General features: G+C 54.7%; 6 protein-coding genes across 6 annotated transcripts; 3 read left to right on the top strand and 3 right to left on the bottom strand.

Moving 5' to 3' along the window:
* Positions 1 to 715: 715 nt before the first annotated feature.
* On the top strand, positions 716 to 2296 carry HMPREF1541_09973 (uncharacterized protein; the record flags this gene model as incomplete). The annotated part of the gene is made up of 2 exons (XM_008714645.1): positions 716 to 982; positions 1052 to 2296. 2 exons carry the CDS (start codon positions 716 to 718, stop codon positions 2294 to 2296), a joined length of 1512 nt encoding a protein of 503 aa, XP_008712867.1.
* A 110-nt stretch (positions 2297 to 2406) lies between these two features.
* Positions 2407 to 4431, bottom strand: HMPREF1541_09972 (uncharacterized protein; the record flags this gene model as incomplete). Its single annotated transcript, XM_008714644.1, has 1 exon — positions 2407 to 4431. One exon carries the CDS (start codon positions 4429 to 4431, stop codon positions 2407 to 2409), a length of 2025 nt encoding a protein of 674 aa, XP_008712866.1.
* Positions 4432 to 4883: 452 nt separating this feature from the next.
* HMPREF1541_09971 (uncharacterized protein) lies at positions 4884 to 5846 on the top strand (the record flags this gene model as incomplete). The annotated part of the gene is made up of 4 exons (XM_008714643.1): positions 4884 to 5234; positions 5288 to 5549; positions 5599 to 5727; positions 5782 to 5846. 4 exons carry the CDS (start codon positions 4884 to 4886, stop codon positions 5844 to 5846), a joined length of 807 nt encoding a protein of 268 aa, XP_008712865.1.
* A 722-nt stretch (positions 5847 to 6568) lies between these two features.
* On the top strand, positions 6569 to 7501 carry HMPREF1541_09970 (uncharacterized protein; the record flags this gene model as incomplete). Its single annotated transcript, XM_008714642.1, has 4 exons — positions 6569 to 6577; positions 6631 to 6671; positions 6750 to 6907; positions 6957 to 7501. The coding sequence occupies 4 exons, from the start codon at positions 6569 to 6571 to the stop codon at positions 7499 to 7501; spliced, it is 753 nt and encodes a 250-aa protein (XP_008712864.1).
* A 1735-nt stretch (positions 7502 to 9236) lies between these two features.
* Positions 9237 to 10106, bottom strand: HMPREF1541_09969 (uncharacterized protein; the record flags this gene model as incomplete). The annotated part of the gene is made up of 1 exon (XM_008714641.1): positions 9237 to 10106. One exon carries the CDS (start codon positions 10104 to 10106, stop codon positions 9237 to 9239), a length of 870 nt encoding a protein of 289 aa, XP_008712863.1.
* Positions 10107 to 11347: 1241 nt separating this feature from the next.
* On the bottom strand, positions 11348 to 12145 carry HMPREF1541_09968 (uncharacterized protein; the record flags this gene model as incomplete). Its single annotated transcript, XM_008714640.1, has 1 exon — positions 11348 to 12145. One exon carries the CDS (start codon positions 12143 to 12145, stop codon positions 11348 to 11350), a length of 798 nt encoding a protein of 265 aa, XP_008712862.1.
* Between the last annotated feature and the right edge of the window lie 382 nt (positions 12146 to 12527).

Genomic DNA, 12527 nt, shown 5'->3' with positions numbered 1-12527 from the left:
GTCTGCTCGGTTCAGCAGTGGCCCAACCCAACAGAGCTGGACAGGCGAAGAGTCCAGGTCGAACGGGCCGACCCTACGGAGGGTACTTCCGCATAGTAGGTGTCTGGATATGGATTAATTCTGCTCTGGGAGAGTGGTTGAAAAGCGGGCCGGCGTGCATAACGCCTGCGGAAGAGCACATCGTGTGCGGAAATACGCATACAGCGCATGATGGTCGTACTGTGGATGCTAACAGTAGATACACCTTGCGTCCCATGTACCTAGGCCCTCCGTAGCATGGTGCCCACGATCAGCGGTGGCCATGTTTAGTGGCCTGGCAGCCGTTGAAGATCACAATTGAAGGAGAGACGCCCAGATCCCATTGGCCAGGTGGCAACGCCCCTTAATACTCTGCCCCAGGACCCTTGTCTGGGGCTACATTGAAATGTCCGGCACCTGCCATCTGAAACCCTGGCAGCCTCTGGATCGCGACTTCAGTATCGTGTTCCGTAAAAGCAATTGCATTCTTTCTTTGCTGGTGTCCTTCATTCGCTAGACTGGGTGTTATTCATACGCGCTCGTAATGCTATGACTAGACGCGCAGACGTCCGCCACGCTTCCGCCCATTCTTATCACCAAGCCGCCGAAACCGGGCGACTGACCTCAACAGCAGGACAGGTGACAATTACCGCATGATACCGAGACCCGCACATGACGCCGTCAATAGCAAGATAAGATGCCGGAGCCGCTGAATCTTTCTCCTGCTCCGGCTGCTGAGGGGCAATATCGAGACGACGCAAGTATCTATGAGATGGACGATAATACGAACAGTCAGACTGCCAGCGCGGGCGCCGGCGTGAATGCGTCGGCGAATAGCAACATACGAGACCACGACGACGTGCCAGCTGCGATGCGTGGCATGGGTATCGCCAGACATACACTGGGACTTATACTATTACTGATCGTAGTGTTCCTATGGACCACGAGTAACTTCCTAGGGAGCGTACGTCCAGCCTTGCTATTCACTTATGCGGTCCTCGTTCGGCACGGTACTGACGCTCGCCTGCTATAGTCAATATTCGCGGATGGAACATACGCCAAACCTTTCTTCCTCACTTACCTCAATGGCTCAACCTTCATGCTTGCCATTGTGCCCTCTTTAACACGGAATTTCTGGACAGTATGGCGCAGTGGACAGTGGCACGCGTCGCTCGCGGAAGTGAAGAGAAAATACAGGCGCGGAGGCTGGCGTGCAGTCACCAGTGACCCCGGGGTGGGTTTCAACCCGCCTGGAGGTACACCGCCATCTAAGGACTTGGAGGATGATGATGATGGAGGCGAAGGCGAAGGGCTCCTGGGCGGCGACGAGGATGAGGACAACTCGCTTCGTTCCCAACGACACTCTCTGTCTAAGGCCACTCGCAAACGAACTCACCTGGCCCTCATCCCGACCGCTAAACTTGCCTTCTACTTTTGCCTCCTCTGGTTCGGCGCCAATTACTTTGCCATGGCATGTCTGAAATACACCACCGTCGCCTCCACCACCATCCTAACTTCTACCTCTTCCGTCTGGACCCTCCTCATCGGCGCCGTCACGCGCACCGAAAAGTTCACGTGGCGCAAGCTCGCCGGAGTGCTGGCCTCCCTAGGCGGGATAGCGCTCATCAGCAAGATCGACATGGGAAACGCCTCCGACGCTTCCAGCTCGACTGACAGCGATACCGCAGAGCGCTCCCTCCACCTGCTGATCCGTGCTGTGAAAGAATTTCCCGACAAGACGGCCCGCGAGCTCGCCCTTGGCGACGCCCTGGCCCTTCTCTCCGCTGTGCTGTACGGCGTTTACACGGTAATGCTCAAACAGACGACGCTATCTGCCGCGCCACTCGAGCTCAACATGCCTTTATTCTTCGGCCTAGTCGGAGCCTGGAACTTCATCCTCTTGCTACCCCTGTTTCCAGTCCTGCACTGGATCGGCATCGAGACTTTCGAGCTGCCACCCACCAGCCGCATCTGGTGGATTCTGGTCCTTAACAGCGTGGCCGCGCTGGCGTCTGACATTGCTTGGGCGTACGCCATGGTGCTGACGAGCCCGCTGGTCGTCACGGTGGGGCTAAGCCTGACGATTCCATTGAGTCTGGTGGGCGAGATGCTGATACAGGGGCGGTACGAGGGGTGGTTGTATTGGGTTGGAGCCGGCATTGTGGTGGGGAGTTTCGTGTTTGTGGATAGAGAGGAGAGGGAGGACGAGGGGAAGGTGGAGAGGGAGGCTGAGCAGCGACGGTCAATTGAGCAAAGACGGTCGGTGGAAGGGGTTTGAGTTAGGCAAGGGCGAGAGAGTGCAGATATTTGACAGAGATAGAAATAGACGCCCTGGATATCGATATGTCTTCAACACTGTTTGAGATTGATGATTGCTGTACTCCACTGCTACTGCTGCTGCTGCTGCTGCTCTGGAAGCCCCAAGTCAGCCAGAGAAGGTCTGCCCTCCCTCCACGGCCTGGGCTCCCCTTCACCAGGCATGACAAACCCATCTGGAAGCTCGACCTTTGGGAAGCCTTCGCGCTTCCAGACGTACTCTTCCTCGTCATGCTTGGACTCGAAGGCGCCAGGGATACTCGGCCCATCGCCTTCTTCGTGCTCCACCAGCCACTTGCTCCGAACACTGTACGCCTTGTCCTCGTCCATCAGCACCAAGGCGCCAGAATGCCAGCCCGCAGCCGCGATACCAATGGCGAAGTACGGATCCAGATCCTCGTAGTCTGTCTCTGTTTTCTCCTCCCCACTCCAGTCTGGCACGGAAGAATTTGCCATACCTTGCGGCCCGTGCTTCCACTGCCGTCCCTCCTGGTCAACCCATTCACTGAAGATGGCGGACTTTTCTAGATCGTCCCACACCCTGACCGCCGGTTCGCCGTCAGCAGACTTGAAATCTTTGCCTTTCAAAGTCGACTCCAGCCAGCTCAGCCAGTCTTTCTTCTCTGGTTCGAACCATATCTGTCTGCCCCGGCGCTCGGCTAGGGGCAACAGGGTTGCATCGCGGCTGATCTGGGTGACGTCGCGATGGAGGCCGCGGAAGCGGCCACCGGTGTTGGGATCCGAGAGTCCCAACTGCCCGCATGACTTTGAGTCGCGTCCGAGGCTGGAGATTTTGCCGTTGGCGTGCAGAGCATGGTAGTGATGGTCGCCGTAGGCCAGCTGTACAACACCAGTATGTTGTAAAGTCGGGACATCTGCAGGGCGGGAGGAGATGACAGCAGGGTATTCCGACCAGTCGCCGGAGTCGCGTAGAGAAGGGTTGTTACGCAGGGCTGCAGCTACTTGGCGAAGGTAGTCAACATTGCCAGCGAGGACTTCGCCGGTAGAGGTGAAGACGCCGAAGTTGTGGAATTGGCCTTGGATATCCTTGAGATCCCGACCAGGCGCCGTGTACCCTGGCACTTCGAAGAAGTCTTCGTTTGGAGCGGTTTGGTCGGCGGACTCGGTTTGTAGTCCACAGGCGTAGATCTTAGAGTGGCTCGTGATCCATACGATAAAGTCCTCGAGGACTACATGCTTGGTAACTTCGATGGGTTCTTTGTCCGTCTGCTGGACAGCAGTGCCAGGAATGGTCCGCTCTTGGACATGCAAACCATCCAGCTCATTATCACTCCCGTCATTTTTGATTGGGTTCCAGTACACGATACCCGTCTCGGGTATATATGCCGAGCTCATGGCCCAGCCTGCCGCCACGCGAGTTGGTGTGCCGCCAAAGTGCCGAGCGTGTCGCGAGAATGCTTTCAACCCTTTGCCATTAATTCTGTCCCAGGATAAGACCTCGCCATCGTCAGTCAGTGCAAGTACATGTCTTCTACCAGAAGAGAATTGTCGGATTCTGCTCGTGCTTTGGGTCAAATATTCGAGCTGCTTGAATTGATCGGTGGTTTCGCCAATGGTAATCCCATTCATTGAATCCAATGAGCCAGTGGTGTAGAGCTTGCCACCGGCTGACAGTATGGTGGTAGACCAGCCACCGCATTGTAGATCAGCAATTACACCAACTTCAACAGGAACGTGAGTCTCTGTTGGCCAACTGGAGCTGGTACGCTGGAAGATACGCCGGGGAATTGGGCGGTGAGGTATCACTCTGCCGCGTCCCCTTAGGGGCCCTCGAGGCGGTAGCTGGAGAGCACTGCCAGGACCTAAGTTACCTTTCTGACCTTGGCCCCAGGTGTACAATCGAGTCTGGGTCTTCAACTTCTTGTAGAGCGAGTACCAACGAGGGCCATCTGCAGCCAAGAGAGGGCTGATGGGCAATCGGAAGGTTGTCGAGGTGGTATTTCGCCAGAAGTTGGAGTCCTGGCGGTACTCTTGGTAGATAGCCTTGGAAGTCTGGCAAAAGGCTAGGTACTCCTTGGGGTTCAAGTTTGCAAGGACCAACAGAAGGACATCCTGTGGTAGTTCAAGTATATTCATGTTGATGGTGTCAAAGCCGAGTCCCTGGCTTACGTATCAATGGTCTGGGTTGCTCGTGCTACAATGAATCATGGATAGTAGAGCTGATGTGTAGAACGAGGACAGAATGAGGAGGTCAAGGCACCAGGATTATATTCATCACGAGTTGTAGGAACTTGAATGGTTGGTTACATGGCTCAGGAATCCGTCGATGGTTTATGTACGTCACTGCACCCTGCAACACTGGTGGGTCGGCCTTGGCGGGCTTCAGGAGGGGACCTGCATATTGAATTATTCCTCCGTGAACTGAGCCTCTCCAGGTCTGCATTCTTGGTTTCTTGAATCTTGTACTACGAAACTCATTGTAGGCTCATCGCAACCGAGATATTCTTTCCACCTTTGACCTGCGACCTCACCGCATATCATCAGTCCGTCAACTAACTACCCCTCCCTAAACTTTTCCATCCGTCACAATGGCGGACGCTGCTGGCGATGCTAAGCCTACCCCAGCCGCTGAGCAGACTGCCTCTTCCGATCTGAAGCCCGCAGTCGCCGAAACCAAGCTGGCTACCAATCCCATCGGCGACGAGTCCAAAGAAGCCCCCGCTGGCGAAGGTCAAACTTCCACCGTGACCGACACTGCTACTGCCGCCGCTACTAATGTCGCGAGCACCGCTTCTTCTGCCGCCGCTGGTGTGAAGGACTCGGTCTTTTCCATGTTTGGAGGGGGCGCTAAGAAAGAGAAAAAGGCGGAGGAAGAAGATGAGGATGCGAAGAATGAGCCCAGTGGCTCATCGAAGGCGAAGAAAGATGATGACGATGATGTAAGTGCCGCAATGCCAACACTTCATTGTCTCGCGTTGACAGCTTATCGCAGGACAAGGTCGACGAGGAGGAGGCTGATGTCCACTTTGAACCCGTGGTCAAGCTCACGGAGCAGGTGGAGACGAAAACGCACGAGGAGGCCGAGGAGGTCGCTTTCAAGATGCGCGCCAAACTCTTCAAATTTGACCGCGACAGCCGCGAGTGGAAGGAGAGAGGCACTGGTGACGTCCGCCTGCTCAAGCACAAGGAGAATGGCAAGACCCGTCTCGTCATGAGGAGAGACAAGACCCTCAAGGTCTGCGCCAATCACTACGGTATGTCGCGTGACAGCACACAATAAGACTGCCACTGACGGGAATCTAGTGACCCCTGACATGAAACTGTCGCCCAACGTCGGCAGCGATCGCAGTTGGGTCTGGAACGTTGCCGCCGATGTCAGTGAGGGTGAGCCAGAGGCCAGCACCCTTGCCATCAGGTTCGCCAACTCCGAAAGTGAGTGTCCACCTACTTCCCAAGCATGCCATTGAACGTGACTAACACCTCCAGATGCCAATCTCTTCAAGGAGGCCTTCATCAAGGCTCAGCAGGAGAACGAGAAGCTCTTCACCTAAGATGCCAGCCTTCAGCAAACCCTGAACACCCGGATTTGGATCCCATGCACATCAAAAGCCCCGATCCACGATGATCAATCCTGGCAGGCGCAGCCAGCAATTTATGACCCCGTCTCGACGCATACCCATACCCATACCCACACCCCCTCGACTATTCAATTGCCCACGGAGCGTAATTGAGCGCAGCATAGATAGAGCCAACAAAGAGACCAATGAAGATACGACAAGTTGTCGGCCTCACTCATTCCGCACCCTCTCTGGAACCGCATCAAAACCTTGTAGATCCTCCAGCCAAGTGAAGCTCAAGCTGAGGCTTAGATAATCTTCGACTCTGGAGACCTGAAGATGTGGTGGGGAATAACTGTGAAATGGGGGCTAATTCTGGTCTGGACGCCCTGCACGTGTCCTGCGGGTGATTGCTTCAGCCTTATGGCCAACCCTGACTTGACTGCTCACTTGCGCTTTACAGCTTCAATATTATTGTCACCTTTGAAGCTGGTAGTGACTGCAACAGCCCGTGATTGACTGGTGCCTGCTTCTTTACGCGCAAGCCGACATATTCCCTTCATTGTCGTTCTTTAACCCCCATCTTACGCCACCTTTTGTTTCCGCATCCTTACACCTTACCGTTTAAGATCCGCGGAATCTCGAACGCGCCCTTTCTTTTAGACAACCCGATCTAGACAAAGTACCGGAGAAGTCTACCAGATACACCTGCCAAGATGCCGGATGTGAGTGGGCGTTCAGCCAGATATTAAAGCCAGGCTACTAACTGCATCTCCAGCTCAAGAGGACCGTCAAGATTATTACGGAGCAGAAAGTCATGTGCGTTGCCGAGTCACGCTCTCAGCCACTCTCTTTGAGTCGCGCGTCCGTTGACGATAAAATCTAACGTGCGCGCAGCCCCAACGCCGATAGCGGTGTCCCTGGCTTTCCTCTCCGCCACTGGAGCATCTCGATCTACCTCCAGCATGCCGAGAACAAGACTGACGTCCCCGCCGATATCTTCAATGAAGTAACATACATGCTACACGAGTCCTTCGGTGACAAGGCCAAGCAAGGTAATACTCTCCCCCTTCTCACATTGCTTCGATTGACACTATTCCTCAGTTAAGAAGAGTCACCCCTTCCGCGTGGCCGAAGACGGTTGGGGCGAGTTCGAGATGCAGATTCTGCTGACCGATGCCGGCGGCAAGACTCACACCATCATCCATGACCTCAACTTCCAGCAAGCCAAGTACGAAGTCAAACATGTGATCATGTTCAGAAACCCCAAAGCGGGCTCCGACCTCTTCAATCGGCTGCGTAACTCCGGTCCCGTGCCTGGCGATACCAATGGTGACGCTGCTGGAGGCAAGAAGCGCGCGAGCGAGATCGGCGCCGGTGGTACAGGTTTGCCCAAGAAGAAGAAGGGCGGTGACGGTAAGAGCGTGGACATGGACAAGCTTGCCGAAGGCCTGCAGAAACTGGGCGAGGATGATTTGCTACAGGTCGTGCAAATGGTGCATGATAATAAGAGCGAAGAGAGTTGGATGCGAAATGATGTCGAGCAGGGCGAGTTCCACGTCGATCTCTACACCCTGCCAGAGTCGTTAATCAACATGCTCTGGACCTTCAGCAAGGAGAAGGGGGTATTGAGCGAGGTCGCGGCCTAGGTCGATGTGGTGTAACGGATCGCGAACCCTCGGGAAAGGTCGCTGCATTGACTGCCAGCAAGGAGAGCCCCGTGGGTCGTTCTTGCGCGACTTATCCTAAACTTCGATCACGATTGACGACAGACGAGGATACCAGCGAGCGTGCATGCGACGCAGTCATACGACGAATGCATATTGAGCAAGCTGGTTAATGATTGATTTGATTGATTCACCGCATCTACCCCCTCCGGAGGGCTACATGGTCTGTATGGCCTGCACCATGTACCTCAGTGCTCCAACCCACCTCACACCGCATCAAATACCACAGCTTTTGCCTTGCGACATCTATCTGGGATACCACGGAACGGGAAGGGGAAAATGGTCGGACTCAAGCGTGGCGTCCGGCTCTGGCTCCTAGACGGAGGGTGAGCAGCCAACTTACCACGCAGAAACCTTTGCTGTGCTTTTGATTTGCTCCTGCCACAGTACGACCGCACAAGCGCGGGGAGATCTTGTGGCAAGAGCGGCGGTTGGCCTGCGCATGAGCAGGTTCTTCCAGCACAAGTCACCACGAGCTTAACAAGGGCAGGGAAGGCAAAAGCCTCACTGCCAGTCTTATAATGCTGTTTCTCCACGCTGTGGCCCTGCAAGCAGTGCCTTCATCCTGTCCGCGGGGAAGATACAGGTATGCTCTCCCCCTGCGAGTTAGAACCAAAATTCCATAAAAGCGATGACTATTTGCGTCTTCTTGTCCTGATGATTTGGTCTGCTCTGGACATTATTTGCCTTGGTCTTCTATGCTGTAGAAGTGCATAGCGAAGCTGAAACGAGATGATTCGATATCACAGAGCATCTCATGCGAGAGACGCGAGAGAGGGAGTCTGTTTGAGACGTGCGAGACGGCAAGACCGCCGTTGAGAGATGTAGTTATCTGTATGTGTCAGGATAGCGTGCAGCTGGGGGTGGGAGCAGCCCGAAAGATGCACGCAAAGTGACCGTGAGCGGACTCCTGCCAAAGGAGGACCTTGCAGGCCTATCGTGGCCTGGTGCGTGATCAGCATGAACATGGGGGTAAGGTCATGGATCGCTTTAGGGCGGAAGTCAGTCAAAGTGAATTATGGAGCAGGAGGAGCAAGGGGGTACCACTCAAGGCCGAGCAGGTCAAGGTGGAGGAAATATTATTATCTATGTACACAGCCATCCGGATGGCAATGGCATGAAGGAATGGGTGCTGCTTGTATAGCAACGGTAGCAAATGCCAGATCTATAGTAAGCACCTTCGCGGCATCCGGTCCAAGCGTCACCTCAAGGTATCGAAGATCAGGTCCAAGTTGCTGAAGAACTGGCTGGATTCACAGCGTAGGATAAAGGAAAGTCCTTCATTTGGGGGTATATATGATGTCGACGGTGGTGTAGAGCATCTGCTTGTATGGCATGGTCTCGTAATGGCAGCGGTATGAGGCTGTGGCTGAGTGGTCCGTGTCGGCCGCGGGCTTGAGCTGAGGCCTCCGCAAGGGTGGCATCGTGGGCCGACCCAGTGGAGAGGCGTGGAGGGGTTTCGTGTCGAAGCACTCATGCCACAGTTGACCCCTTACCGGGATGGACCCCAACCGGGATGTCTGCAACAGCAGGTGCAGCAAGGCACACGTGTTCTTGGTCAATTGAGTCACTCATTTTTGCCCCGTCAACACACAGCTATTCGTAGCAATCTCAGCGGGTGATGATGGGCATGGCTGTCGGCTTGATTGACAAGATCTCACTCGATCACGCGGTGTTTTCTCAGCGCGGCCTCAACATCTTGCGCGCTAGCCCCAGAGATAGTTGCGAATACATCTCCAGCTCGGTAAGCCAAAACGGCAGGGACCTCGATTGTCTCCATCTCGGCGATGTCGTGGTGAAGCTTGACGAAGCGTGTCTTGGAATGCCTGTATGCTAGCATGTGTAGCTCGTCTTCGACGGATGCTGAGCGATCGGATGTCGGATCGTAGATCATAACTATGACGATAGCATCGTCTGATACCTTCTCAATGGCGTCCAGGTAGCCATTCGCATCTACCTCCTGCAAGGAGCCCCACGTTCGTCTCGAAGGCGATACTCTGCGGGTAGGGTTGTTGGGGCCATTGGAGCTGAGTTCTTGCATGCGTTGTGCACGCCAGTTGGTCATGAACTCCTGGTCAGAATCTTCTTCTGACAAGCCGTTGTCGGAATGGTCTGACGAGTTCGAGGGGGCTTGCTTAGTCTCTGAGTTGAAGAGGGTGGTAGGTGGCCGGAACGAGGCAAACCCGCTGGTGAAGGTAGAGAGGCGGTTGCGGAAGGAAGACTTCTTCGCGCGATGGAAATTCTGGGCGTCGGCAATGACACCCTTAGGACCGGTATTGGCATAGTGAGTGGTGCTGGGAATGGTATATGAGGTGGTGGTGGTGGTAGTCATCTTGTCTGCTCTGTCCGAATCTTGGTCCTCTGTATCTGAGGTAGAGCGTCGACGGCCGCCACGCAGATTACGAGGCCGGGGCTTCTCCTCTTCTTGTACGCTCCGATCTGAGACGTTGTCTCGATCTTCCGGGTGGGTAGAAGGAAGATCGCCGCCGGAAAAGTACTGGTTAGCTTCATCCTGGGCAGTGGACATCTTGTGTTCGAGCGCAGGCACGCGACAGGACGGAGGGGGCCAGGGATTCGTTAGGAAGAGAAGTGAACAAGGAACGCGACGCGCGGGTTTCAATAAACTTGAGGCGCCCTGGAGCATAAAACGTCAGTGTGGAAATGGTACTGTCGATCCTGGGTTGGCGCCGCCTGTCAGACTCAGATCACCGGTACTGCCCCAGCGCAGGTGTTTCAGCTTGCCAGATTGAAACAACTAGATTCTGAACTGCTAAAAGCGGTCTAAGGTCGTTGCGGTGAGGATAGCCATAGGTTCTTTGCAACAAAAGTAAGCATCATGTGATGATCGTTTACGGAGTAGTGAGAGGAGTCACTATGTGCAACAGCAAGCCCGGGGGTGATCGTGCAGCGGCCCCGGCCCTCGCAGGGCCCGGGTCCGTCGCGCACTGCATAACCGAAAGATCTGAAACCCGCTAGAAAGATCATCGAACAAATGACGTCCCATTCAACCCTCGGTCCTTGCTAGTGAACGTTTCACGCCCGTCTCACTTCACAGCCGAAGACATCGTCAACGTGAGCATCTTCTCAAAACAGGGGTCGAGGGTCAAGGCTCGGGTACATGATGTCTTTCCATCCACTAACTCGTGCACTCGCCGACGACTATTGGGGTTTTCGTTTGTGCGCCTTCTCGGCACGTTCTCCCCAGCACTGAGCAGAAGCTATGTTGCAAGATCCTCTATGACAGTCGCAACCTGCAAACGCAATTATGAAGTGTTCCCAGCAGCGGCGATAGACGCAACCAGCATGGACGAGAACTCAGATTGCCTCGTATTTGGGAAGTAAAGCATTCTCCAGAAGTAGTCATTGGCCAGACTGCAGTGAGTCTCGTCTGGGCCTGAATTTCCACCTTGCGATACAATACGACCCACGGGACATACTACACAGCCCGTCCTCGACATTCCAGCTGCCATCTTCAGTTCAAAACCGTGAGCAGGGATGCCGCTGGCAGCTGACCGTAGTTGTTCGTGGCTGATGTGACGTAACGATCCGTGACTGCGGCTCGCCTCCAGGCGATTGTCAACGAGATCGATCTGAGATGTATGTATGCATAGATCTCCTCCTGGAAACGCCCAACGCATCCTTTGCGCCGCCGCTTTCGAAAATCTGTGCTGCTGATGGCAGATGGAGGACGTTTCATTGAAGCACGATGATCCACTTTGCTGCGGATGCTTGACCTCTCCCACTGTTTTGCGGCGCACGCATGCACACCTACGGCGTCGTCACTGCATCACCAAATCTCTGAAAGAACTCAACCACCGATGGCGGAAGGCCGAAGTGACTCCCCACAAGGTGCAAGACCGCTGGATCTCGCAATTTCACGCACTCTTGGAGGTGGTAATTGACGTTTAGCACCTTGCAGTTTCCTGCTCGGCAGTATTTGTGATATAACTGGAGCAAGACGATGATGGCATCGGGGTTCCTCTCGCCAATCGCCCAGCTGAGAGCGGCAGACATGGCTTCGTTTCTTTTTGGGGCAAGCACAGAGCGCGAATTCCAATGCCAGTCGAGCGTGTTGAGAAAGCGAAGTAACCGAATCTGGTGAGACGTGATGGGCGTGAGAAAGAGGCCATCAGGTAAGTCGTACAAGTGGCTGATCCCCCAGAACTGCAGCTGGTGCTCTTGACTGGCCATGTGCACAGAGATCGAGTTGAAGGTAACCACTAGATCACCTTTGCGGCTTCGTCTTCGTTGGCCCCCTGGCCGGCGGTCTCGAAAGCGAATGCCCGGCACGAATTCCTCGCCCATGATCATATCGAGTCCTTGGCAGCGGCCGGCGTGGTCTTTTAGACGGACCAGCTCATCCGGCAGTCGCGGTTTGACATGAGTGAGTGTTTGACGGAGAAACGAATGGTAAAGCTCCAGTACAATTCGTTCGAATTGCTCAGATCTGAACCACCGGCTGCTCCACACCGCTTCCCGAATCTCCCAAATGCGGGCTTGGGTGAGTGGCAAGATCCAGCAGTCAGTATAATACTGCCTCATGACCCGCTCGAAAACCTGGCCCATGAGGCCTGCACTTGGGCCTTCCGGGCATGTGGCTATTGCGGCGAGAGCTCTCGTATAGCGTATGTAGGGTGGGAGAATTTGCCGGAGACGAGGTGAGACGTGGATCAGACTGGGCTCGAGAGACTGGAAGAGGATTTGGAGAAGTACCTCGATGGGCAAACGGTCCAGGGCAGGCTGCGGACGCATCCTTCGAACATATACCAGAGGAAAGTCGCTGATTAGAAGTTGGGCTTCCTTTGCAGTACACACCGTTGAACAATCGAAGATGGCATCTGGGGGCGGGGTCGAGAGTTGGAATACATATATCCTGGCCGAACACGCTCGATCCTTAGATATACACTCGCGCTCGCTAGTGGCGGCAGTCGTTGTCCTTTGAACCTGT

The sequence above is a fragment of the Cyphellophora europaea genome (genome assembly GCF_000365145.1).
Source record: "Cyphellophora europaea CBS 101466 unplaced genomic scaffold supercont1.11, whole genome shotgun sequence".
NCBI lineage: Eukaryota > Fungi > Ascomycota > Eurotiomycetes > Chaetothyriales > Cyphellophoraceae > Cyphellophora > Cyphellophora europaea.
The sequence above is the reverse complement of the archived record's forward strand: the minus strand, read 5'-3'. Positions and strand labels throughout refer to the sequence as shown.